The following is a 27,944-nucleotide window of genomic DNA, read 5'->3' as shown; positions in this document are numbered from 1 at the left end:
CAATATATTGAAAGAGGTTTGTGGTTCTGAACTAGCCCCATAAAGATTGGCAGATATTTCACTGAGGCATCTAGCTGGTCTTTGAAAAAACATGCTAAACCCAAAGTGTGTGACCCTGACCTCTGACCTTTTCTTTCGACCTTTCATATATTCCTATCACGCTTGAGCAGAATTTAAAACCTCGAGTGTTTCTGTTTATGCTTGCAACTTCTTATAATTTACTGCAATACACTCAATATACTACAGTTTTAGTAATGAGATTAAGACTCCCATAGTCCACTCACACAGTGTGCACTTATGTTGCCTAATTAGACCTCTTCTTGGGACTGTGTTGGCACAGAATTTCTTCATAAATTACAAATCAATGATATTGTGGACTGTGCTACGTCATTGATTTAACTTAAAATTAATGAAATCCAGCGTATCTAGTATTTAGACAACGTGTTGTCTGACGAGCAATGAAAAGATCAAACTTGGCTGGCACTTCCCTATGACTACTTGCTTGTGTATCTGTATCCTCCAAACATTGCAGGATCTATTTGTATAAGAGTGCGTGGGCAATTGTTATTACCATGGTTACAGGACAAAGAGATAAAGCCAGTGGCAGCACCTCCAAGTTACTATCAAGAACACTGCAGATCGTCTAATCTCTTGTTGGCTTGATACACGCTTATTATAATCACAGCAACGTAATTATAGCAGGCAACACAATTACCCGTGTCTTAGCGTGGGCCCGGAGGCTAAAGGAATTATGGCAATTGTTGTTTATACGTGTTCTTATATCAATATCTGTTAGTCCTTTGATGTGTTTTTTTAGTGACTATCTGGTTTAGTTTGAATCATCGTGTCTGTTCTCAGTCAGTGCCTAATCATAAAACACAGGATTCCTTTGGTGCAGTCATCGCTCCAGCCGATAGATGTAGATTAAATACTTCTACTCTGCGTGTGTCCGTATGCTCAACCGGCCCTTGAGGCTTTCAGCGGTAGGCCTTCAATTATTTACTGTTTTCATATCTTGCCAATGACAATAAAAAAAAGGGGGCTCTTACTGAAGACCTGAGATAAGGTCTGACAGTGTGAATCCACAGAGTGCATGTTCAAGCCTGTGGGGTCCGTAAAGGTGATTTCTGGGAAGGAGAGCAATTCCTCAGCCAATTGCGTACACACATTCAAACAAAGTACAAAAACACACTGGAAAATAGTCCTGCTGTACAGAGATGGAAATAGTTTCAGCCAATAGTCAGGGAATCTGCAGTGTGAGTGCCGTCTTTGACGAAATGCCAACCCCCGAACATGAAAACACTAGAGTTTGGTGGTTTGTGTGTTGGTTCTTTTCAACCTTTCTCAATCAAACAGTCTGTCTGCCCCCTATCATCCATTGTGTCCTGTTTTAGATTATCCTCATCTGTTGCACAGATGTCAGAAGCAGCTCGCTATTCTTGAGGAAAAAAAAGAAGTGCCTCGATGGAGACCAGCTCGTCCGTGCACAGACTACCTCCAATCTGATACTCACTCCTGTTGCTGTTTTCTCTGATAATTCTTTCAGTTCTTAACACATTTTTACATGATCTATAGGCTATTTATATGATGTTTAAAAGAGTTGACAAAGTTTTCATTCTCCTTTGTGCAGCTTTATCTCTGTATCGTAGAATTGGAGATTGTAGTCTTAGATCTCTAACCCCTTAAGGATTTCGTATTTCTGTCTTTGGCACCTGTTTCATTCATGATCACAAGCACTTTTTTTTTGTTGTGGATCGCAATCGCCTCTCGTCTGTAATTCAACTGTAAGAGCAATTTGTCATGAGATGCACAGTTATGGTCCTGGTCTATCTCAAAACTCGAAACCGATACCGTTGGAAAGCTCGGAATCGAAAATGGGTACACATCAGCCGGAGTCGCTCCGACCTTCCGTTCGGAGGACTTTAATCCTCATACAATGGGTCCAACGCCCATGTACTAATGTGAATAGTGGTTTGCTGAGTGGTACATGGTTTAGTCTGCAGCTTTAAACTGGGTTTGAGGTTGGATTAAAAAAAAAAAGCATCATGCTGTGAGTATTCTTTTCCTGCAGGATTCCTGTGGGTTGTAAGCTTTGGCAAAATGTGTTGCTACAGCTCCCTCTGTTTATTTTACAGTATTTGATGAAGCCCCCATCCAGCATGTCTCTTCACACCAGAGCGTGCCTGCCCTCGGCCCGCTCAGAGCAGCAGGAATTCCTTCCTGATCGCTGGCTGAACCCAAAGTTGAATAGATTTAGTGTGGATGGATGTTCAGCATGTTCAGATCTTCAAAGCACATATACACTAAAGTCTGTTATGGCTTCTATCAAAGGTTTTCTTTGCAGGATAATTCTGCTTGTACAGTTGGTCTGCCCCCCCCCCCCCCCCCCCCCCAGCACAATGAAATAGTTATGTAATTAACTAATAATAGTAATCAAATAATCATTTTTCTACATAAATACAAATTTTAGAAATCTCTTTCCTAGTGCAAATTTGTATAATGCATGAAAGGAACTGTATGATGTCATCAGCAGACTCATGATTAAGAAACAGATGGTGTTTTTATTATAGGGGATTTTAATAAATAAAAACAACTCAGATCTGTTTTACCTACATTCCTCCAGCATATCTCTACCAAAGGAAACATCACAACGGAACATGTTTACACAAATATTCCTGAGCGCTACAAACCCAATCAGACGACATTTTCCTGCCACTGCTGCATATGCTTACGTCCACTTGAGCTACAGCTCCCATCTTCCAAGCATCAGTGATATATTGGTGACAAGGGGTGCCTACGGAGAGCCCGGCAGCAGCCTGTTCACTCTACCATCAGTTGCCGTATCACCAAACTAAATTTTCTTGTGCAAATTGTGCAATGAAGATAAATCGAATTGAACCTTGAACTTTAAAATTACATTGCAGATGAAACAAGATATCATCATGCAAATACTCACAGTGCAGCAGTACTCATGCAAATGAAGATCCAACATGTCTGCCAGAAGACCTAGATGATGGAGCAGTATATTTCGGAACAGATTCATCTCCACAGTGAAAAAAAAAATTCTATGGCAAAAACTATATTTCTGGCTCTCAGTGCTGCAGAAGTTTTGGATTTCAAACTTCTGATTTATGCTTCTGACCTCCTATCCCTGCCACAACACCACACTCACAACAATCTGCCCATTATAGGTGAATTTATTTTTCCAAATTTCTAGTTCTGACTTTCCAGTGAAGGATGAAGAGTGTAATTTCTCATACTATCTTAAAGTCCCAGTCGGCAACATTTTTTTGATCATATTCACCGAAGCCGACACTACGCTCCGATAGAACAACATAAATCATCCGGTTTTAGAAAAAAAAGCGCACCTCTATGTGCACGTAGAGCCTGTTGTTTGTTTGCAAAAATCGACAGAGCCCGGAACATCCTGTCCAATCAGCACGCAGGGCTGTGTTCGTGCACACACAGAGCCCCTCCCCCCTCGGGTCGTACCACTATCACAGGGGGGAGGCAGAGGGAAGTAGCAACAAGCTTCCAATTCCTCGTTAAAAACCGAAACGAGGAGGTCCAAAACAACCAAGGAAAAGAAAACACCGGTGGAAAAGAAGGAAAAAAAGAAAGATGGCGACGGTGCCCGTGATAAAACCAGAGTCAACATCGGACCCGCGTTTCAAAGGTGGCGTGATCTAAGGGATTTCAAAGGGCACGGAGTCGAGGGGGAGGAGCTCGGTGGTCGTGGGGGAGGAGCTCGGTGGTCGTGGGGGAGGAGCTCGGTGGTTGTGGAGGAGGAGCTCGTGGTCGTGGGGGAGGAGCTTGTGGGGGAGGAGCTTGTGGTCGTGGGGGAGGAGCTCGTGGTCGTGGAGGAGGAGCTCGGTGGTCGTGGGGGAGGAGCTCGGTGGTCGTGGGGGAGGAGCTCGGTGGTCGTGGGGGAAGAGCGTGAGAGTTGTAAACATTCAAAATCTGACAGAGTGCCCTCCATCCGCCAGACTTGCTGACTGGGACTTTAAAATATCAGCTTATATAGCGCTGTAAAAGTAGAATGGCGATGTGTTTGATTTGTGTGAATCTGTCTGAAGATGGAGAAGCTGAAAAGGCCTCAGATTAATCAGGTTTTACAGTCTGTGTAGTCATAACACATCTATTAAAACTGAACTGGCAGTTTCCCCTCTGCACACCGTCAACAACAGCAAGAGGGAGTACACACAGAGATTTGATGGCATGCGATACTAAAGCCTCCCCCTAAAGGCGCTCTGCACCCTGGCCCTCTCTCCCTCTCTCTCCCCGTTAATTGCTCAGTGGCACTCTTTCATCTCTGTTGACTTCATCCAAAGCAAACAACATTATGCTGCACATTATGATTAAAGAATGTGCTCGTTTTGCACCACCCCTGCAACTTCTGCTTGGACCACAGACATAAAGGCGCCTGTTTCCGATTATGATATCGGTCTGGTGTCGAGTTAAGACGAGCTGGGTTTTATGAGCTTAAGTCTGTAGCATTTTTGTTTTGATATTGCTAAATATGGTACGATACTAATAATAATCTGCCTTTTTTTATTACATACTCACTTAGACAGGAAATGATAGCCTGAAGGTATAACACAGAACGTCAAAGATCATTTGGTTATTCAAACAGTGTTTTCATGTTTGGGCTGGCGAGTTAGAACTGCATGACAATGACTTTTCTAAAGTTTAAAAGCTAATTGTTGTCCAAAAGACTGTGTTTGTGTGTGTCTAAAGCAATACTGAGTCATCCTTCACGAAGCAAGAAGTGAACGTTTTGCTTCAGGGTTTAATTATCAGCTGCCTGACAGGCTCGGCACAGAATTTTCAGAATGGCTGTATCTTGGGAAAAGCACATCGTATTCTTTCCCTCGCCTCCCCACTATGGTTCTGGAGAAAGCTAAGTGATTATTGTGGACTTGATTTGCAGCTGTGGGACTCTAAACTTGCACTAAAAATACCTCTTGAGCAAAAAAAGAAAAGGGCCTCTGATTAAAGGTTTCTCAGTTGTCTATCCTGACACACAACTTGGACTTTTTCCAAGTGAATGTGCAGCAAAACGCAACCGAAGAAGGACACTGTTATAATTTTAGAATCATTAATAACACAAACATGTCCAAATTAGAATAAATGATGAAGAATATTTGGCTCACAGGTGATAATGTGCCCACTTTAACACATTGAGGACCAGGCACCAGCACCTTTTTAAGGCTATTTTCACCCTTTGTGGTGTATTTTTTGGCATGTTTGTCTGCTATTTAACTGTTTGTCAATGTTAAAGGACAGGAAACAAGGACATAAAGAGAGAGAGAATAGAGCTCCATGGTCAGACTCGAACCAGGGACGTCATGTCACACTTATATGGTATAAGTCACAGACTGCAGGGCCACAAAGATTGGAATAAGGTTTTTAATTAAAGGCATCTACACAGTTTTCTTTTTTTTTTACTCACATATCAGAAGCCAAGACAAAGATCTTGTTTTGATTCTCATTCTTTTTCGGTGCAAATTCATTCATCTTTCTCTGCTGTCAATAATGTGCAGACATTTTGACACGTCGGCGGTTTCGGTGAGTCAGACTCAGAGTCCTGCATTGTGTATATTGGCTCACCGGACCGGCTCCTGGGACACCTAAATGGAGCTGTAGTTGTCATTAAGGAAGTTGGCTGGAACCGGTGTGTTTCTCACTAGAGGAAATATATGCTGTTAAAAAGGTTATGGTGTGTTTGAGTAAAGTTGTGCTTCTGCCATCACAGTCACAACGCTATTACAGGTTTTTTGGGGTCAGTTATAGCTTAACTGACAACTGTGCAATTTAATTTACATACAAAACGATGCAACTACTCTTGATATCACAAAACTAGGTATTCTTGCTGAAAATCAGTGTAGTAAGTTTAAGTGTAATAACATCAATTTCTACTTTAAACACAGGCTTCTCCAGCAAGTTAGTAAATGTAAAACTCAAAATATGTTAAAACTTATTATATTATATTATTTTCTAATAAGAGTGTGAGAATCACATCAGAACCAGTGGAGAAAAAATATATTTCACAGTTACCTATTAAATAATATAAATACATTATTTAAAAAAAAACTTGAGGCAAATATTTTACTTAGTAAATTAAGATTCAAACTCTTTGTACTATTACCTTCACAACTGCAGATTTCTGCTTCATGTTTTAGATTCTTCATTTTTTCCAACACTATATATTCGTATTCTTGTGTCTGTATTTTGTGTTTGCATGTCGTCGTTCTATTTTCCCCCTCCAGCAATATCCAAATTGTATTTTGTTCTGCTTCGTCCACGTGTGTCAATAAAGTTTTTCACTCGGCGCACTTCCTTAGCAACGTATATCTGAACCAGGAAGTACTTTCGGTACGCGCTAGCTAACTAGCCGCGGTTAGCACAGAGGAGTGAAAGCAAAGTTTATCTCGGTCAGATTGATGAGAGTCCACCCGCCGCTCATGTGTGATAACCACACGTCAGGCATCGTCGTGGTCACCCGGCGGGTCTGTCGCTGCTAGGAGACGAGTGAAACCTGTAAGTTGACATTGTTTTTGTTGGTTTGTTAGCGAGCGGTTAGCTAACGAGCTAACGAAAACACAGGACCGGTAGCTTGACTTGAAATAACTTGTTTACTCGTGTAGCGTCATGTCTCTTCTTTACATATTAAACAGACACGTAACACAATGTTAATAACGCGTGTTTAATAACGTACATTTTAATTGGACATGCGTAACGTTACATTAACAGCAGGAAGTCTTTGGAAAGTTGTCAACTTCGGTTAACGATAATAGCTTTGTGTTATGTTATGTGCAATCTTTGATTTGCGATTTTGTGGATCTGGACAACTAATATCACGTGTTTATATAACGTTAATTAGAAGGTAGATGTTATCCACATATTGGTTGTAGGGTATTTGAGTAAACGTGATGATTTCTCCCCCATCTTCAGACAGTTGGAGCTGATTTCTGATTAATTTGTGAGCTTTAAATAATAAAAATTCCCAGATCAATTACTTAATCCACACAGTTCATTTTCATGAATAAAAACAGCATCAACTGTTGTGCTGGTCCAAGTGGAAACCTGTCAAGACCCCCTTTGTGTGCCTTAGTGGTCTTAGTGGTCCACCATGCTGCTTTGCAAGAGGCATTTCACATCTGTATCATCCATAAAAAAAAAAACCGACTTGTCCCTGAGTGGTAATATTTGTATTTATTCTCCTGTCACAGGTGTGCCGGGACAATGGTTTTCTTACCACCGTCTGCTGCTAGGCCATGATAGGCTTGTCAAGGTATGCAGGGGTTATGGAAAGTCCAATGAATTCTGCTGAAGAGCAGCAACCCTCCTCTCCCCTGGCCAACTCTTGGTCCCAAAAACAAGAATCGAGCACGAATGAAACGCCAAAATGTGTTGGTGGATTTGTTTTAGTGCATGCAGGTAAGCGCTCACGCCGTAGGAAGTGACACCTCATAATATGTAAACATGATTATTAACGTTGGTGCACACATCATACACTGAAACGTTCAGTTCCTGAATATAGTTTTCTGCTTAGACGAGGTCAACTATCATCACTTTATGCATGGTCAAATGCTTTTTTTCTTATTCTTTGCTTTCAGGAGCAGGATACCATTCTGAATCTAAGGCCAAGGAGTACAAGCATGTGTGCAAAAGAGCCTGCCAGCGAGTAAGTTTATTTTATCAGTATTACTATAAAATGTATGCATGTGTGTGCAAACATGCAACGTAACCTTGCACAATATTTGTGTTATTCATAGCGGAATGTAAGTGTATAACTTCAATCTAGATCATTTGGCATTTTAGTATTGAATCTGTTAAATACTGAATGAAAGAATGTAAAGCAATTAAAACACACTGACATTGATCATCAATTAAAGGAGCATTTCACGGCCGACCGTAAACAATGGAAGAATGTAATTTTGGAAAGGATGACTTTGAAAATATGCCAAATGTATTGAAAACATTTGAGTACAAAATAATTCTGCTGAGAACCATGCATTAACCAGAAATATTTGTATTCTTTATGTGCTATTGACTGGCAATAAATATGCTTTCATTCATTCAATAAAGTCAACCTATGTAGTCAATTTCTATGTAAGTCAGACATTCTCTTTTCAAGTAGAAGTACACATCCTTGTGTACAAAAAGACTAAAAGTAGAAGTACTGATTCAAAGTCTTAACTCGAGTAAAAGTGAAACAGTACAGGCTCTGTACTCAAAGTATAAATTTAAGTATTCCTATGAAGGACATTTCTGCTGTTTTTTTGCAAGGCTAATGGAATCTTGTGTCGTATTAATAATAAAAAAAACGATACTTCCCCTCAAATACATTAAAAAATTAAGTAACAAGCCTATTTTGAATTTGAGTAGAAAGTACAGATATTTGTGGTAAAATGTATGAAGTAAAAGTAAAAACGTAAGTACAGTAACAAAGTACTTTGTTACTTCCCACTACTCAGTTCCTGTTCTATCAATAAAGTTAGTTACTACATTTGATCAGCAGGATAGTGGGATTTATTCCTACATATTTTGGCGGTTTGGATGAAGAGCATCTGTGAACAGCTGTCATTCCATATATTTTCAGTGGGATTTCAATCTGCGTTTTGGCAGTAGCACTCGAGCACTTTAATGTTCTCGTTTGAAGTCCTTCCAGTTTTCATTTGGCTGTATTAAGATAATTCTGCTGTTGGAATGGAAGTCTTTGTTCTTTGGCACTCTAAAGCAGGTTGTTCTCAAGAATGTCCTCGTATTCAGTTTCGTTCATTGTTCCTTCCATCCTTACGAGTTCCTTACATCAGGGCGACTGAAAAACAACCTCGCGGCGCTGCCTTCAGCCTTGATTTGCAATAGGAATGGTGTTAGATTAGCGGCGAGCTGTGCCCAGTTCCTGTTGGATGAAGTACTTTGCATTAAGGTCAAATTGTTCCTTTTTAAAGGGTTTTTTTGTTTTCATGCTTTCTGTGTTCTTTCACACACACACACAAGGCAAACTGAAATCAATCCAGGAACCTTATTGCATGTTTTACGCTTGTCTTCACCCTATTTTTATCTCCCAGTTTGAGCTTTTGATCAAACTTAAATCCCTTTACCTCTTCAGAGGTCATGTTTTCACTCACGTTGTTCTTCTGTTTATTAGTCAGCAGAATATATAGGGATTTCTTTAAACGGTGGACCACTGGGGAGAAAATGATTACTTTCCGTCCATATTATATCTCACTGTTGCGTCACGGAGTTAGATGAGGGTAGAGAATCATATCTGTACAAAGATGCAAAGAGCTGAAATGAGCAACATTTGGTGCTTTGACTGGAAAGCTGTTGCACTATCAACAAGGTGTCTCTGTCTGTGTTTTCAAGGCTGTGGACCGACTCAAAGCTGGGGCGCTTGCAGTGGAAGCAGTCGCCGCGGCACTGGTTGAACTTGAGGTTGGTTGATAGAGATCCAGGTTTGCTTCTTAAAAGTCAACCTTTATCAACAAAGTATTCAATATCATCCCCACCCACGTACATAATGTAGGAGACGTTTATTTTTAAACCAAGATTGGACTTTAAAAAGAACACCTCAAACATTTCAGTGAGGATAAGAAACGTAGTTTGACATGTGTATGTGTTTATCCAAAGCAGCTTTGTGCTCCAGCCTCCAATGCATGTACACACATCCTGTTGGATGACGTAAGAGATGATTTTCCTCAGGCCAGGCTCGGAATACAGAACAATGACTTTGATGAACCGTCTGCAGCTGCAAAAATGTACAGAAAAATGCAGTGAAGCAAGCCACAGAAAGTTAGAGCCATCATCTGGTCATTAGTGAGAAACTGTTCAAGCGGAAGGCATAGCATATGTGTGTCTGCATATATATATATTCTTAAATATTCATTCAACATGGAAGCATGAGCTTCCAATCGGTATGAACCTTATTGTCCCAGACAGATAACAAAAGTGTTTCAGGGTCAGATTTTTATTGTGTTCCGGAGAAAACGTCAACACCGGCAACTTTTGGTGATGATGTGAAATATTTTTAATTGTCAACTCATCCTGTATTTAGATTTTTATTTGGTGATTTAAAGTGTTTTTTATTTGATCAAGCATGGCCATTATATTAGCTGCTGATTTAAAAGCTACAGTAGATATTTGCTCTTGCCTTGTTTGGAAGTATTTTCACTACAGTTTTGGACCAAAAGAAAGAGTGACCCTTTTGTCTCTTTGTTTAACTATATGAATATATAAAATAGAATGACCTTCCTTCAATATATTAACATTGACAATATGGTTAACTGCAAATGTAGTTTTATTGTTGACTCCGTCTGTTTTTAATTGTTCTCAGGACTCTCCTTTTACAAACGCGGGCATGGGCTCCAACCTTAATTTGTCTGGGGAAATCGAGTGTGATGCGAGTATCATGGATGGGAAATCGCTGCATTATGGGGCCGTAGGGGCTATTAGTGGTGAGTCGTTACACATGTATTGATATTGATGTAATATTGTTGTGTTGTTGTGGCGTTGAGGTTTAATTATTTGGAAGTAATGAGAATGAGTTTCTATCAGACATATCTTTTACTTATTACTTTCTATCATCTGGGAGTTTTTAGAGATTCACAAACGATGCACTTTCTATCTGAAGAACAACAAAGTCATGCTGTTGATATGTATATCTACAGGCTAGGAGAGGTTTTTAACAAAAGCTTGTGATTTATTCCAAACAGCAGCTCAGGAGTGAAAGCTGGGACTTTATCCCAAAAGCCAACAGAGTGCTTTTATTACCACGTCTGCATTATGTAACAATTAGCTATATAAATAAAACGTTTGTTGGCTTAGATGTAATATATGTGTAAACCTACCAACCCGTGTTTTTCATTAGGTTTAAATAGGCAACCCAGCGGTGATACTAGTAAATGTGTATGAAACAAATAAAGTGAATTGAATCCATGTGAAAATGAACAAAACTAAATAAAAACATGCAGAAAATCAGTTTACCTGCGATACTAAACGTATTGATTTGAGTAAAGGATTACTGTGGGTGTGTACACGCCGTATCTCGATCACACTGTACTTAAATAACAGAATGAGCTGCTAGCCCTGTGATGATTCTGACTTTCCCTTCAGGTATTAAGAACCCAGTCTTAGTTGCAAACCGTCTTCTGAGTGAAGCACAGAAAGGGAAACTATCAGCTGGCAGAATACCACCCTGGTGATTATAATGGTTATTAATTAATGTTGCATTCACGTGACTGTATCCACTTGTTAATTTGTCTTCTTTTGTCAGTTTTTTAGTGGGGCGAGGAGCACACGATTGGGCAGTCAGCCACGGGATACCGCCGTGCCCGTCGGAGAAAATGGCCACCAGTGAGTTTTGTTGCACTGATTCCAAAATATACTTCTGATAAGAAATAGATTTTCTGTAGCTGCGAAAGTGAACCTTTTGGATGATGTGCAATCACTTCTCTCAGAGTTCAGTTTATCTGCGTACAAGAGGAATAAGCGAAAGATGGAGCTGGCAGAAAAAATGGACACGGGACATAATCAGGCGAAGAAGAGACGACAATCAAGTGAAAATGTAAGAAATCATTTTAATATTCTTTCTCGACTGCATCACTTGAGTCAGAATGGGCCCACTCCTTCCTGCTGATTTTATAATGGTCTTCCTAACGTTGTTTTATTCATCGGGGGCATCGTTGGCAATAAACAAAATGTTCTCCACTTGTGGTCACCAAATAGCCTACGCTCATTTATATATTTTAGCCTGTCAAATCTGAAACTGTCTAATTGGGCTACAGACTCAGACACATACTGTGGATAAAACAATAACAATCCATGTAAATCACAGCAGAATGTAAAAATTATAATAAGCAAAGGGATACTGTGCTTGTATGTGGTGCTGAAATGAGGTCTAATACTTTTCTTTTTTTTAATTAAGCTACGCCACTTTGATTAAACAGTGCTTAATTAAAATAAAACACTTAATTCCTCAGAATTGTTATTAAATTAAAACTTTTTTTTACAGCTGCAGGTCAGATAAGCTAATAAAGGCACTCAACACATTTACACTGCCTGTAAAAATGTATAGAACAAGCAAAATACAGTACAAATCCAAAATAAATGTTGCTAATAAAGTAAATACTAATACTATATTATGATAGAACTGTAAGTAAAGACACTGAAAGGCAAGAGGGGGCAGCAGTTTTTCCCTAGTAGAAGAATCCAAACATCAGTTATGCATGGAGACATATGGCAACAAACTGAATTTAAAAAGAGGCAGGAAACATCAAGTAGAATATGCCATTTTATACCACGAAAAAAAAAAGGGGGGAGAGAAAAAAAAAAGAATTTAACGACTCTCCACAACTAAGTCATCAAGATGCATTCTGCCAGTTATGATCTCACATTCTCACTGGGTCATTAAAGGAAATGGCATTACCAGGTTGCACAGAAGGTTCCAAGAAACGATAAAAGTGTTGACAAGAGTTAGTGCAAAGTTTCAGTGCACCGAGCAGCACAACTGGAGAGTGGCTCAGCTGGATGATGAGCTAAGTAGAAAGCAGTTGAGAGAAGACTGTAAAGTCACTGGCAGCTGCAGCAGGACTGAAGAGGGTGGAGAGTTTGTCTTGGTTCGGATGGGAATCGTGTTAAATGGAGTAAAACGTGTAAAACGGCCACAGCCCGACATGCTTCATCTGACCTGACCAGTGTCGTTGTGTATTTAGTTCAGTTACATCAATCCTTGATATTAACGATGCATCCGCAAATAGAAAGAATAACAACTAAGACGAAGTGTTGTTGTCTCAGGCGGATGATAGATGTCTCTGTCAGATGGCTTGTTAGCCTGATGAGAGTTAAAGGTTCGAGTTGCCCTCGGTTCTCATCTGTCTCTCACATGTTTACACAAAACCGCACAAAGATTAATAAGCTACCGCTGATGCTCAGCCTGTGACATGTGGTCACACGCATGCTTTAAGGAATTTAGCCTGTCTTTAATTTTATACATATCCATAAATGACAAATGAATATAACGGGGAAATAAACTATTTTTATATCAAGAATGTCTATTAGAGGCTTATGGGTTCAACAAACAGCCTTATCGTAGAAAGTGTGGTTTGCATTTTCATACAGTGTAGTTTCTATACCTCTGTCTTTTTGCCAAGCAATAAAATATTTCCATTCTATTTTTCCTGTGCCATACAGCCACCTGTCTCGTGATGGTGTTCAGATACAGCGTTGTTTAGGGAAATATTGGTCGTATTTCAAGATGCCCATAAGTTTTACAGTCATATCTCACTTTATATTCTTTTTCATTGAAGGACACTGATATGGAATGACAGGATGGACTTTGTTGCATTTCAAATGAGTTGCCTCTGGTTCTATTGGGCTTCAAAAGCCTGAATACGGGGGGCTTCTAGTCCAGGCTTCAATGAGGATCTTCAGTTTCTGGAGTGGAGCGGAGCTCTGATCGTGTATCATACTGTCAGTTTGCACATTTATTGCCGGAGGACTCTATTTATCATGCAATCTGAGTCATGATGGATCACAAAAAGAAAGGCCCTTCCAAATCAAACCGCAATCAGGGAAGGAAAACAGCTGATTGAAATCATAACAGGACATTTTTTATGAAATATGGACGACGAGGAACAGTGATTCATAAATGTCAAGCATTACATTGTTCATTTTGGAAGATTTTTCTGCTTCATGTGAATATCTGGACTTGTCCTCTCCTTTTTTTATTTGTTGCTGCTGTTAATGTGCCTCCTCTCCTTCCTCTCATGTAGGAAAATGGTTCAGGGTGCCTCGACACAGTTGGAGCCGTCGTGGTCGACCTGGAAGGGAATGTAGCTGCAGCGGTGTCCAGCGGAGGTCTGGCCATGAAACATCCCGGCAGGGTTGGCCAGGTAGTCGGGCCCTCTTCCCCTTTATTTTTCTTTACCCACATAACTTCTTTAAATAATACATACACAAAAAGATGTAATTTACAAGATTGAATCAGGCCTTCATTGGAGAACTGTTATTATAGGCATGTCATTATTTCAATGTGTCCTTTTTTTTAGTTAAATCTTTCAGTAAGATGTTGCCTTTCCATTTGTGTGTGTCCACCTATACGCTACCTAATAATATGCTGCCTGGAATAATAGCAATGAATTTAATGACGGAGAAACCTACAGGGAATTATTACCCAGCTCCGCAGCTCTACAGGGGATTTTAACCACTTTTAGCTCATTCTTTTGGTTTCACAGCCCACACATTTTCCGTATGATGCCGACTCACTGTTTTCTGCTGGCCATCATTTTTTTTTTTTACCAAAATAAGCACGGATGACCTTCGCTGAGTTCAGTCCGTTCAGACCGTTCAGTCCTCGCTGACACCGACCTCCGTTTCAGTGTCTCCGTCCTCGGAACCAGCTGTCTGTCTGTCAACGGCAGCTCCCGAGGAACTGAGAGGCCAGCAGCTGGCCAGACTGTCAGCACCAGACCGACTGACGGGAGGAAAAAATAATGTTTAATGTATGCTCCACGGGAACGAATCAGCACGGTTTTAATCAAACGCATCAATCTGTTCTCTGAGACGGCGAGCGATGGACGTCAAAAAGGCAGATTGCTCCTTTAGAGTCATCAAGTGGCCAAAAACAGAATGTCAATGGATAGCTGGTGTCTACTAGAAGTGAAACTCATTCACCATTAACAACTTAATAAGGTGACAATGTGCTGGGACTGTGTGTTTTTGGAGTTTTATGCCCCCTAGTGGCCAAAAATCAACTCAAATCAATCCAGAGTTTTTAGCAAGCAGTTTATACCAAAGAAACTTTGCTGTGTTAAACCATCATTGTTGCTTTTTGTTGTAATTAATGGAGCTAGACTTTTACTTCTTTCAGTCTAAATTAATGAGGCGACCCACTACGGAAAGAATTCACTTTGATCATCATGTTCTGTGGCCCACTTTTCAATTTTAAAGCAAACTCAACCAATTCCATTTGAACATTTCTGTGCTGGAAGCCTTTTATTTTGCGGCAGCTAAAGGAAGTTATGAGTTTGCATGATCGCAGCTTAACAAAAAAAAACAACAATTAAACAATGAATCAGTTGTATTTACTGCTTTGACCCTATTAACACTATTACTGTTAATAAAAAACTGACGCTCAGAGCAGTCGAGTCGTGAGTATGGTATGTCGTACTGGTTTAGTTAATGATGTGGAAATGTGAATGAGGCCTCCCAGCCTGTGGTGTAAGTAAACAACAACAAAGCTCTTTTGCGTTTGCATATCTGCAAAGAAGTATGCTGAATGTGCTTTAATTGAACATCCTCTTGTTTTCTCAGGCGGCTCATTATGGATGTGGCTGCTGGGCTGAGAACGCCTGCAGCATGAACCCGTACTCGACAGCAGTGAGTACCTCAGGTAAACCACAGCACGACCTACATCACAGTCGTGTGTCTGTGCGGCCTGTTTCCCCTCACCAGTAATGTTTCCCCACTAGCCTGCTGTCTTATTTTGGAGGTGATATGAATCAGAACCAGATATTTATTTAACGCCAGCCTCTTATTTACCCTCCGCGTGGCGAGCTTTTAAAAGCCCCGACAATACTTTCCGATGACCTCCAGCCATTGTCGCCGAGAGGCTCTCATCAGTCACTTCCTTAGCTGATTGAGTCCTCATTCTGCGCTGGCTGGTGGTCAGCTGCGTGCCAGGTGCATTGCAAAGCTCTGTGGCTTTGCAGTGACATTTGACATGGAACACCTGCTGGAGATACGATGGCGAGAACCGCTGGGAGTTCAGCGGAAAGACGATACGTTTGCCACCTTCAAGTGCAGTTATCTGCATTGATCATAGCTTTGCCGGTCTGAATGGAGTGGTGTTATACCTGGTTGGAAAGTATATGCAGTATGTTTCTGTCTCTAAATACAAAAACGTAATATAATAATGATGCATACATGTCTCATATTTATGTTTTAGGTTTTAATTTTGCATGTGAGAAGTACACTGTTATTAATTCAACCAATATGGGGCGCCTTAACTAAATCAATCCAAATTGAACTTGAACTGAAAACAACATTTTTTAAAAAGTCGTCATCGTAAATGAGAACTGATTCTCAATTGTCTTACCCAGTTAAAAAAAGGTAACACAATCTATCGCTGTCATATCACCTTTATCACACACAACATTGCTCTTCAAATATTTAATTTATATAATATAAATTGTACAAAAAAATTCAAATCCATCCTACAAATGTATCCCAGAATTATATGTATAACTATAACCGTGAAGGAGGCCATTAGAGTATGTAATAAATGGAAAACTTAATTAAATCGTGCTTGAAGATAAGTAGACTTGGTGCAGGTTTTTAAAATTTAATTACAGAGGTATAAATGAAGTATTGCTTTTACAGTCTCAGCATCGTTGTAGCCGACGATGTGTCCTGTTATTTAAATGCTTCGAAGCAACAATTTGAACTGAAACACAGGCGGAGTAGCAACAACCTGGTCTAGTGAAAATGAACTTTTCTGGCCACAGTATCAAAAACTGTGTGAATTTTATGTTAGAAAATGCTTCAGCCTTTCCAAACGATAGCCGCCACCTTCCTGCTCCTGCCCGTCGATTAGACAAAGACGTCCTTCCCTTGCAGGACAGATGTGCCGTTTCAAAAACATCCTTCTTGAACATATTTACTGAATGTATACAACCACGCTTTAATGTTTTCCAAAAACGTAGCGTGCATGCCTCCTTTTTAGCTGAGAGCAACATCGCCGTATGTTTGAACGTGAGGTAGGCAGGCTATATTAGCCCACTTCTTTAAGATGTGTGCAGACGTCTGCGACATAGCTTCTGGGGAACATTAAGACCTTTTGATGTGGATCTGTAGCCTAATGCATCTCCGTGCAGACGAGCTGATTTGATCAGACAGGCCGAAGCTTGAGTCATATGGACTCGGAGCACTGAGATGGCCAACGTCTTGCACCGCTAAAGCTTGTCTTAATATATTATGAGCAGCAATCGGTGAGAAATGGAGGCAGTGTAACAACAGAAACGGTTCATACTGAGCCCAGCGTGAGAAATGTATGTGTCTTATTATTTTATTCTGAAAATCTCTGGCACGTCATTGAAATAACAAAAACTGAAACATGAAACATGCATTTTCATGGAGCATCCCCATGTGTTTTATTACGTTACCTCCTGTTTTTGTGCCATACATGACAGTTTATTATTAAAGCTCCATCTCTTACTTGTAGTCTGCAGCCCAAAGGTGATAAATCATCATCACGGCCCATTTCGACTGATCTTTACTGTATTTATTACATCCAAACAAGCGGTATAAAGAGCGCTATCTAGGTAATGGTCTACTCTTCATCAGTTATCTCCAGTAGATGAAGTGTAGCTGTTTGCTCTGTGAGCATTTCCACCTCATCCTGTCGTCCTATATTGTGGCTTTGCCTTTGATGTTCCTGAATAAAGAAAGGGGGAAAAAAAAAAAAAGCTTTCCTTATGGGTATGGAGAACATAATGTGTGTTCCAGTACAACACCTGTTTTTAATTTCCTAACATGAAAGGCATTCCCATCAAACAGAAAAACAATCGTTTTCATCCTGACTCGCGGAGCATGCTCCTCACCCTATATGTCACTGTTTCTTCCCTTCCCCTCACCACCACTTCCCCCCTGGTACCCCCCACCACCACCACCACCCCCCCTCCGTCCGAGGCCGCTTTGTAACACCCGACTCATGTGGGTCTTTGGGTTATACGCGTCGACTGCCTCGTCTGGCCTTGCCTTTGCTGTGGCCCACGAGAGAACAGCTCACGCACTCCGCTGTGTACTTGGCTGTCACATGCTGTGTCTCCGATCGCCTCTCTCCTCACACAGCTCTCCCGTGTTGAGCTGCCGCTTTTTAGCCCTAGCAGTTCAACCCTGGTGTGTGCGCGCTGCCAAAAAACATCCAGTTCCCCCTGGAACAGATGCGGTTTTTACGGTAAACACGGTACGAAAAAGGCACAGTACCTGGCCGGTCCGACGTTCTGCTCTCGTTAAAAAAAAAACTTCAAATTGCTCCAGGCATCTGGTCTCCACAGTTACTGACCCGCATTCAGTTCTGTTGTAGTTACCTGATATTTTATGAGGCCTTCGTTTGTGTTTACAGAAACAACAAGGCTATATTCTTCAGTCTTTATGGGGTTTCACAGGAGCTTTTGCCAGATGTGTTTTGTTTCCACTTTTACATTTCTTGTCCTGTTCCTGTGTGCGGGCAGACACACTTCAACACGTTTAGAAGATCATATCGGGAGCATGCTGCTTGCATTCAATATATTTTCCTTAGCAACTCAATATAAAGGTTTCAATGTTGGTCCTTAAAGCAAGTGAGTGGTGTTATCAGAGATATCAAATAAAGCACACCTGCCATGTTTCGGCTTGGAAGTGGTCGAGGCAAAGGTGAGTCATTTGTACATTTGGCTGGCCGTGTGTGTGTGTGTGTTTTTTATGGCTCCTGGTTTGCTTAACGGCTTGACAGAAAGCTTTGTTTCTCTCCCTAGATGTTTCTATATATCACATGCCACATAATGAAAGAGCCTGGGTTTATTAGACTTTTTATACAGCAGTTTTTCACAAATACAATAGTTACTTTTACATTTTGCATTCAGTTACCTGCAACTGTTTTTATATCTTATTTTCCTCTGTTATTCAGTGGAAGTACTCTTATCTTCTCTCCACATTTAAATGAGTAATATGTCCATAAACACACACTCACACACACTCGTAATGGTGATATACGAATGCACATATTGCAGTTAAACAGAGTTTACTGAAGTGGAATTAATACTGTGTGTTTGCTGTTTCAAATTCCCGTACCAGCTGGGAATCTGGCAGGGAAGAGTGAACGAGAAACACAAACCCTCTCTCAGCAATTACTGTCACTGTGCCCTTGAGCAAAGCAGCTGTACTTGGCAGTGCCGTTGACCATGAAATAATAAAGCTTAAATTCATCACGCTGCTCCGAATGTGCTAAAATGACTGAAGCAGCACTAAATCTTTTGTACATCAACCCCTTTTTTTTATATTGCTTTCTTTTTCCATTATGTAATGTAATAAGCAGATATATTGGGAAAAGGTGTTCTTTTTAACATGTTTTTAATATCAAAGGATCAAATCAAAGGACAAATGGTAATCAGGAAATGCTTGTACACACTGATGCCTTCAGAATTCACTTAAACCTCAAGATGTGAAATATCGAGACGTGATTAATACCATACAGAGCTAATGTTTAAAAAGTATTTTTTTTATGTGCCTTGGGTTGTTTGACTTGAGTGGTTTGCGCTACATGTGCTACAACTCTCTCAAAGTGAACTCGCCGGAGACCTCGAGCTATTCTGGTTGAACGCATGCATGCCTGCAACAAAGAAACGAGTCAGTGCAAGTTATTGATTCAAGTTGAGGCCGTCTGTGTGTGTTTTTTCTTTCTCGCCAGGCTGCGGAGAGCATCTGATCCGCACCATGCTGGCACGGGAATGCTCCGCTGCCATGCAGTCTGAAGATGCCCACCAAGCTCTGCTGGAGGCTATGCAAAACAAGTTCATCAGTGAGTCACCCGCATGCAGCCACTCCTTATTTCCATACACACAGATGTTGCATAACACGGGGAATGATCTAACAGCTGGACACAAATAATAGAATCAGAAGAGACGGCCTCTTTTGATTTGTGGATCGTTTTCACTGCCCGAAAAACGGGGCCTTCACGCGTCATAGATGACGGCCACGGATAATTTCGGAGGACATAATTGTTTTGTTGAAAGTTCATGTGAAGATTTGTTTTTTCGCAATATTCTCAGAAGTGGTCAATTTTAGAAAGTCTTGTTAAGTGCGTCTGCTGCGCCTGGGAATGACCACTGGGATGGCTCAGAGGAGGCAGCGCCGAGGAAGAAAGGACATGTGGAAACATATGGTGGTTTCTGCCTTGTTTTGGCCTCCTTTAGAAGTCCGTCCCAGTTTGGCTTTGTCATGGACATCTGTAACGCTAAGACGTTTGGACGGCAATTTGAAGTTAATTCTTCTGCTGTTTCCTTTCAAGATGCACATTAAGTCAAACAAAGCTCCATGAATCCTGCCTGAGCGAGAGCAACGATGTCTGTGATGTGAAGGCCTCTCGCTCGACTCCCACCGTACATTTGTGAGCTTATCTTTAATGCAAAACACCATTTTTTATAGATCTGTTTGTGTCATATAGTCCGTCTGAATGTATATACACACTCAAATATATTTAAACCTCGTTAATGTCTTCTTCTTTTGTTGTTATGGGTAAATTAATAGTGAGTGTTACAGCAAGAATTGGACTAAACTGGACTAAATGTTTACAACGTGTAGTTATTATGAAATGTGTTTAGCCTTCTTAGAATGTCTAAGAAATCCCAAAGATTTTGTTTGAACGCCGTCCAAGCAAACACGCGAAAGTGTTTTATAGAGTGTCGGAAACTTTACGGCATGGAACCGTGGATTGGTGTGAAACGCAACCAAGACACCAACAAATTGAGCCCGTTGTTCTTTTTTGACTCGTTGCTGTGTTCCGACATTTCAGGACACGCCGTAGCCGTTTTTAGTTTTGTTCTTTTCTTTTATTGCCCCTCACTTATCAGCCAATCCAAGTTTGTTTTGTATACACGGCATACATTTTGCCAAGGAGCAAATGAGGTTTTCGTTCCACACAATCATCTTTTTCCCTTTTTTTTTTAAATCAACACAAAGGTTTATAAATGTATGTAGCTGGGTGTTTTTTTCTTGATCAAAGTGTGCTGCAGGAGTGTTTAGAGTGTGGATGAAAAATTGCACCACCTGTCATTAACCTACAATGTGTTAAAACCTGCCCCACACAAACATTGAAATATGTTCTTATTAAACACAAACAAAAACATGCAATAATTGCTTTCAGTTGTTTAAATTGGCCTGAAAGGGCCAACAACATGAATAGAACTTAGTTTTTTTCCTCATAGATCACCTTAATGTGATTAAAAGAGCTGTGTTTTGTCTATTATTTCTTCCACGTGTTATCCTTGGGTTTAATGTGTTAGGGAGGAGGCGTTTAGTCATCTGAAGTGTGTTTTCTTTGTGTGTCCAGGCTCACCCTTCCTGGCCAGTGAGGACCGTGTGTTGGGCGGAGTAATTGTCTTGCGTTGCTGCAGATGTGTGGAAGCTCAGCCACCTCAAAATATTCAGGGTATACTGGGTAAGACATTAATCATCTCAGGAATAATCACACTCGAACCTCCACGTCGCCGCGGCTTATGGCAGGCAGAGATTTGGCTGTTAATATTTAAAAATCCATCAACCGATAGATGGGAGGAGGAGGAGGGGGGGGGGGGGGCTGTGGCTTTCCCGGCGGGTGGTCTGTGTTTTAACTCGCACAATCAGGCTCTGGTTTCACACCCTTCATCTCCCATTCAAACACAGACCTCCCACTATGGAATCATCGGCTAATCTTCTTCAAGTGGAGAGCCCAGTTTGGCTGATTGTATCGGTGGATCTGGTTTCTCTACCTGAGAGCTTCTGAGAACGATCCTTACTTTCCCCCCAAAAAAAAAAACGCTGCCATCATGGAAATTTGACTTAATCAGAGGTTTCGTTCAAAGTTTACCATGTGATTTTCTACTGGGGTTTTAATGTTGCCCCTCTTTGGTAATTTGAACATGATGCATATCGAAACCCTCCCAACGAAAACCAATGGATGGGTTCAAGTTCAACTGACAGAGAAGAGCAGATGTGGATGACATGTTGTTGTTAAATTAAACATGATGGGGAAGAGAAGCGCTATTCATATTATACAGTTTGTCTGCTTGAATAATAGACTGCTCCACAAGTACCACTCACTCAGTGATGTGCAGCTCCCTCCGTTTGATGCTGTTTATGGCGTGTAGCCCTTCTGCAGAGTGTGGACTACCTCAGATTACTGTGCACTGCGAAGGCCTCCGTGTTGATTCACGGGATAAACAGCATGTCGACCACATCCCTCGGCTGCTGTAGTTTCTTCTCCGACGCACACGTTTACCCTCCCCTTCGCCGTTTATGTCTGCCAGTCATATAGTTTCATGATAATGGTCGCTTTATTTTATCACACCAGTCTGTTCTCTCCCCACACCCTTGCACTGTCATTATAACCACTATATATACATACATAAATGAACATTTATATGAATAACTTTCCTCCTGTTCAGTCTAATTGTTTTCAATCCCTGTGTGTTTTCACAGTGGAGTTCCTATGGAGTCACACCACCGAGAGCATGTGCGTTGGATACATGTCTGCCCAGGATAGCAAAGCAAAGGTGAGTTTCCCAATTAGCTTCACAATACACCTGGGTTACATAGTAATATATACATCCGTACCTCATTAACAAGACTTTAAATAGACCGTAGGAGACGGATATTAGGGATTTCATAAAAATGTACTGTATAATATTTATGCAACACTGGCATATCACATGTTCTAGGGTGGGTAATGTTATTCAGAAAGATACACATTTAAAAAGACCCTAAGTGAACTGGGAGGAGATGTCCTCACCCCTAATATCAAAATAGTGTTTTTGTTCTCTTCTGCAAAACCATAGAATCAGCGACTCGGATCTCACAAAACAACACCGCAAACATCTGTTTTACTCCCACATACTTCTGACGGATACATTTAACCATATTTTATCCATTTAAGTGCTTGTTTGTGGTCAGTGTTGAATTCAACCATACTCCATAACTAAAGTCACAGTTTATTGTTGACAAATAGTCGCTGCTTGTTGTCTGGTGTGAGTTTGGCTTTGATTGTAGCTGCTTCTGTCCTTTCTCTTCACCTGTCATCCTGTCTTTAGTCCTGGTTTGTAATGGCAAGGAAAGGCCTGTCCCTACTAACTCCACTGTTGACTTGGAGGAGAGTATCTCCAGTAGCTACATAATCCCTCCTTCAAACACTGAAGGTTTCAGTGTCCCTGAAAGGCCCAACAGGCCCAACCCAGGGCCCTGTGGTGGTACCACCACCTGTGTTTGCTGTCTGGTTTGGTATGTCGTCTGCTGGTGACCTTGGCTTTTGGATTACAGGATGAAAAATCTTTTTATTAGACATTATATTTATATTTATGTGGAAAATAAGTTTGGCTCCGTGATCCTCCACCAGGACCTTGATTTAAAACAACAAAATCATTAGAAAAAGTAGATAAATTGACTCAGTGTGGATTCTTAAGCAGCTCTGGTCTCCCGAATCTACATGGAGTCTCAGCTCAGACTGATTTGTTTGGCTAATGTATCTCTGTCACTCTGTATAAAGAGAGGGCACTGTTGTTCAAGCCTGGTTCAGATTTCAAAGTGTTGGCCGCCTCCCCTCCCCCCCTTCCTCACCCGGCCTTTTCCTCTGTCTCTTGGTCTGTCTCCCTTGGCCTCCCTCTCTCTCCGGCCCTACCTGGTCCTAAAGTACCATAAAGTTTACAGAAAGTCATGCACCACTGGGGGATATCGCTATCAACCTGCATATTTGTGAGAAGTGGCGTGCGTATTGGGCTCTGTGGTGGAATGCGAGCGAGCAAGCTCCACTTTCACGCCTGTGCCAACGTAAAGAGGTGAGCCGATATAAGACACAAACTAATGATGTGACGCCACAATCGGCTGTCGTTTAACTGCTTTCTGAAACCGCCGGCCTCACCGCGGAGTTGCACTACATGCATTTATGACTGACAGTGGAAAGTACAGTGGTATTTGTGCTGTAATAAAAATAGATTGCCGTTGCAGGTGCAAGGGATTAAATGCGTGATCCTCTGGCTGTTGAAGCAGAAGTGATATTGCGATGTTAACTAGATAGCAGAGGAGGATTCGGTTGTCAGGGTACTAACGAGACAGCATGGACTGAAAAAGTTCCACATATTTAGTGGCTCAAACTGCTACGTAGGAGCAGAACAGCAACTTTCAAGGCTTTTGCTGAAACATCCTCGGCCTTTGCACCACAGAACCACCTTTGTGCATTGTTTACTTTACTTATTCATGTTTATTCTTTTTATAAAACTGTTTTTTGGGTGCAGATCCAGGACTATCATCTGTCAGTAGTTTGTGGATCCACTTCCCCATGGACGGGGCTTGGGTGACACGGTGATACTGGAGAGAGAGCAGCCAAGAACACAGCTGCTGCACCAAAACCTCACACTGCCCCGCGAAGCTCCCATGTGCCTCTGCGGTTCTCACCGTCGGCATACCAGAGACGCTGGCTTTTGTGTCCTTTTACGCCTCCGTGCTGGGTGCCAAACAGGGTTTTTTTTTTTTTTTTTTCACCCGTTGCTCCCTAGCTGGACCCAGAGTTGGCCCTCGGCTCACTGCCAACATATCCTCCATTCAGAGGATTCAATAGGACGAGCGTTGGGCTTTTATTCCCAATCGGGTGAAGTTGAAAAAGCCAGAATTGTGAACCTGAATGCGATGTCTGCAGATTCTTAAAGCACTAAAGCATCGATGTTGATGATGTCATCTTGCCATCTTACATTGTGAGCAGATGGACAGACGCTACAGACATACCGAGTTCTTCCAATGAAGGCTTCCTTCACCGTGTCTAATTGCTGAAGAAAACTTGACGGAGGTCAGAGTTCCCATTGCTCTTTTAAAAAGTTGCCTGGAGAACTCTTTCTGATATAAGCATGTGCACATTTTCAGTGCAGAGATTACGTATCGAGCTGGAGCCGTCCACGGCCTCAGCTGCTGTGCTGCAGACATTCCTCCCATTCCTATTAGCATCCCACTGGGCGTTTCTAACCAGCCAGAGTCCATCTTCCACTGCTCTTCTGTGATAAGAACATGAAAGGGCCGATACAGTAGCAGTAGGAGTATTTAGGACAGAGGTCAGACTGGATTTATACTGTAAATCGACTTTTTAATGCTCAGATTTGGATGTATTCATTTTTAAAACCCAGGAGAACAGCGAAGAATGCTCCGGCTCAGTCCAAAGCTGTGTTGGCTGTCAGACCGGTTCTTCAGACACAGTGCTGGCACTTCCTCTGAGGTTTTTTTCAATCAGATGTTGTTTTGGAGGGGACATCTGAGTCGAGTCTGCATCTTAATCCTTTTGTCATTACACTGTAAAACCACTATAACACAGAAGTGCTTGCAAAAGGGAGAGCGTCTGGTTTCGGTTTAAACCCTCACCTGCGTTTGCACCGGACAGATACATCATAACATCAAACCCGCGTCGGACCGAGCTCCGCAGAGTTGCACGGACAGAGGCGGCACTTCTGAAAACAGCCAGACTATTGTTTGTCATGATTGGACGGATGAAAGAGAAGTGTAGGATCCACAGCACCACCCTGGACATCATTACCACTATAAAGCCGGGGAAAATCAAACGGCATGCGATCCAGGGTCTCCTGTTTATTGTCTGCTTTGTATATTACGACAAATGTCTTTTATTATGGGACATTTTAGTTGTTTTCTTTTACTGTCCAGCTCGCGTGGAGAATAAATAGCATATGATTGCTATTTTTTAGTTGTTGTTGTTTTTATTTCAAAAGAAAAGAATGTGGAAAACCACAACAGAAACCCAGCGGCGTAGTCATGGATCTAAATTTATCCGTTGGCCTCCGCTGCGGTGTTAATGTGTGGCTTCTCGAGCTCCTAAACACATTCATATCACCAAAGAATGTTGTTTTTCTCCGACAGATACAATGGAGCTGTGTTTTTCACGTTATATTTTTGCCTCCGCCGTCCCTCCTGTCATGTGGTCACTTCAGTCGCCGGGTATCGGGCTGACAACGGGCCGTGTCTGCGTGTCTTCATTTCTTTTCTTTTTTCCCTCCCTCCGTCGATCCAGCCCAGCTGTCTTTGCTCCTCTTTTAACCCCACTGACTTTAAAATTAGTTCACGCCGTTCCCGTAAACACAGAGTCCACCACAAGAATTCATTAAACGAGCCAACCCGGGGTTACGATTCGGGCACATTGTGAAGGAGATCTTAACATCGGACTTCATCACACGTGGAAAAACCCAGAGACTGACCAAACGGTTACCTTTTTAAAGTGCCTGGAGCGCTGCTCATCCTGTAACCTGGCCTTCTGAATTAGCGCCGCGGCAGCTTGTGAAAGGCACGCGATGCACTTAGCACTGTGGTGGCGTAATTACTCGCATGTTTGCTTTCCTTAAACCCTTTTTTTTTTTTTTTTTTTACTCTTCCTCCTTCCAGCAGCCAAGTTGTCCATTCTGCCAGATTGAAATAAAAATTGTTGCGTGTCGGGGTGAGTCTTGGGGCACATCGTCTGACACAGTTTTTTTCCTGCAAAATACGTGAAGTCATGCAGGCGCTAATTGAGTATTTTCAGCTGTGTATTCATCGTGGTTTGGTATTTATTGCAAAGCTTGTTTCCCGATGACATGCAAACATCAAAAAGCAGAGCATCTAGCATGTCACCGTTGGTTGATGATGTCTCAGCGACGGACCCTCCAGTCAAAACAGTTTAAACGAGGCCTTTCTTTAACCTCGGCGTGATGAAGGGGGGGGGAGGACGGACCTGGGAATGGGTGCTGCCGGCGTAATGGCCCCCTGAGAGCGTTGCCATGTGTGCGTGGACTCGTCGTCTGGCAGCCACAGTTGCCCCTCAGGTTGCCGGGGGCGATGGTCCAAGCCGGCAGGAAGAAGAAGTCCTGTAGAGATGAAGGCTACTGTGACTGGTGTGTGATGTCGGTGGTTAATAAGTGGATGGACTGGATGGAGGATGAAGTATGACGGCCATTATTGGCACAGGGAGAGTCGGTCACCTTTGATCCCCCGGTTTGAAGTATCACTCCCGTCTTCACAGCTGTGTTTGCACCTCTCCTCCTCCTCCTCCTCATCTTCCTCTCTGCTCACACACAGAACACTAGCAGCCTGTTCCCTTCACTAACTGCCTCGCTCCATAAATACTCGTATGGCATCTTCGGACTTCGTGCTTATAAGGAAACGGTAGTGTGTTGTTGAATGCACTCTTTTAACAGTATTTAGATTGTATTTGACTTGTTTTTACACTTAACCCACCCTTGTTGTGATTGTGGGGTTTGAGTTCCTCCGTAAATCTCTCCGTGTTCATTTTAATGAGCAGCTTGTTGGTCTTGAGAGGGTCTCGACTCTCGATGCACCTGTAGCAACAAACGCTAGGAAAAATCAAACTGTCCTTGTGCTCTGATGAGCCTTATGTCTGACGGATGTAGTTCTGGACCAGTATTATATCCTCTCTTTGGTAACCGTAGCAACACATCTACCGTGCACCATCGCTGCTCCTTCATACGTATTGAAATTTTCATAAAAATCACATTCCATCATCATCCATCAGACGTTTTACAGGAATCCAAAAGATCAACACCCTGATGTTGTTTCCTCTATCTTTCCTCGTGTGTTGTGTGTCTGTGTGTGTGTGTCTGTGTGTGTTGTGTGTGTCTGTGTGTGTATGTGTGTGTGTCTGTGTGTCTGTGTGTGTGTTCTGCAGACACACATATCCAGACTACCACCTGGGACCGTTCCTGGACAGTGCTTGGCCATCGAAGGAGGTGTGTGTCGACTGATGAGCGTAGTGGAGTGAGCCACGTTCGCCCATCCTCTGGGCTTCTTCAGCAATACTCCAATACAACACACACACACACACACACACACACACACACACACACACACACACACACACACACACACACACACACACACACACACACACATGCCTCCCCACCACCTTTATGATGCCAGAAGTAATAAGCTTTAGCTGTTTTAAGGAAGGAGGGAGGGGTGTTCGGTTCTCCTTAGTGCACTTACAGGACTTCCCTTTGCCACTGTCTGCCTCCAGCATGTACTCTATACCCCCCCCCTCCAGTGTCACCTGGGTTAGACTTGATGCACCATTGCCTTGATGCACCAGTTTCCCAGGTTCCTACTTTCTTCCCTTTTGTACATAAGCTGTCCTTTAGGAAAACAGGGTGGACGTTCACACTGAACAGATG

At 42.0% G+C, this 27,944-nt stretch overlaps 1 protein-coding gene across 1 annotated transcript; it reads left to right on the top strand.

The window, feature by feature from the left end:
• The first annotated feature begins 6,371 nt into the window (after nt 1-6,371).
• Nucleotides 6,372-27,805, top strand: tasp1 (taspase, threonine aspartase, 1). Its single transcript, XM_084021113.1, has 14 exons — nt 6,372-6,540; nt 7,233-7,440; nt 7,620-7,687; nt 9,376-9,444; nt 10,343-10,463; nt 11,122-11,206; nt 11,282-11,361; nt 11,466-11,572; nt 13,779-13,898; nt 15,319-15,397; nt 19,454-19,564; nt 21,095-21,202; nt 22,222-22,295; nt 27,443-27,805. The coding sequence occupies exons 2-14, from the start codon at nt 7,278-7,280 to the stop codon at nt 27,533-27,535; spliced, it is 1,278 nt and encodes a 425-aa protein (XP_083877239.1). The 5' UTR covers nt 6,372-6,540; nt 7,233-7,277; the 3' UTR covers nt 27,536-27,805.
• The last annotated feature ends 139 nt before the right edge of the window (nt 27,806-27,944 follow it).

The sequence above is a fragment of the Eutrigla gurnardus genome (genome assembly GCF_963514095.1).
Source record: "Eutrigla gurnardus genome assembly, chromosome: 11".
NCBI lineage: Eukaryota > Metazoa > Chordata > Actinopteri > Perciformes > Triglidae > Eutrigla > Eutrigla gurnardus.
The sequence above is the reverse complement of the archived record's forward strand: the minus strand, read 5'-3'. Positions and strand labels throughout refer to the sequence as shown.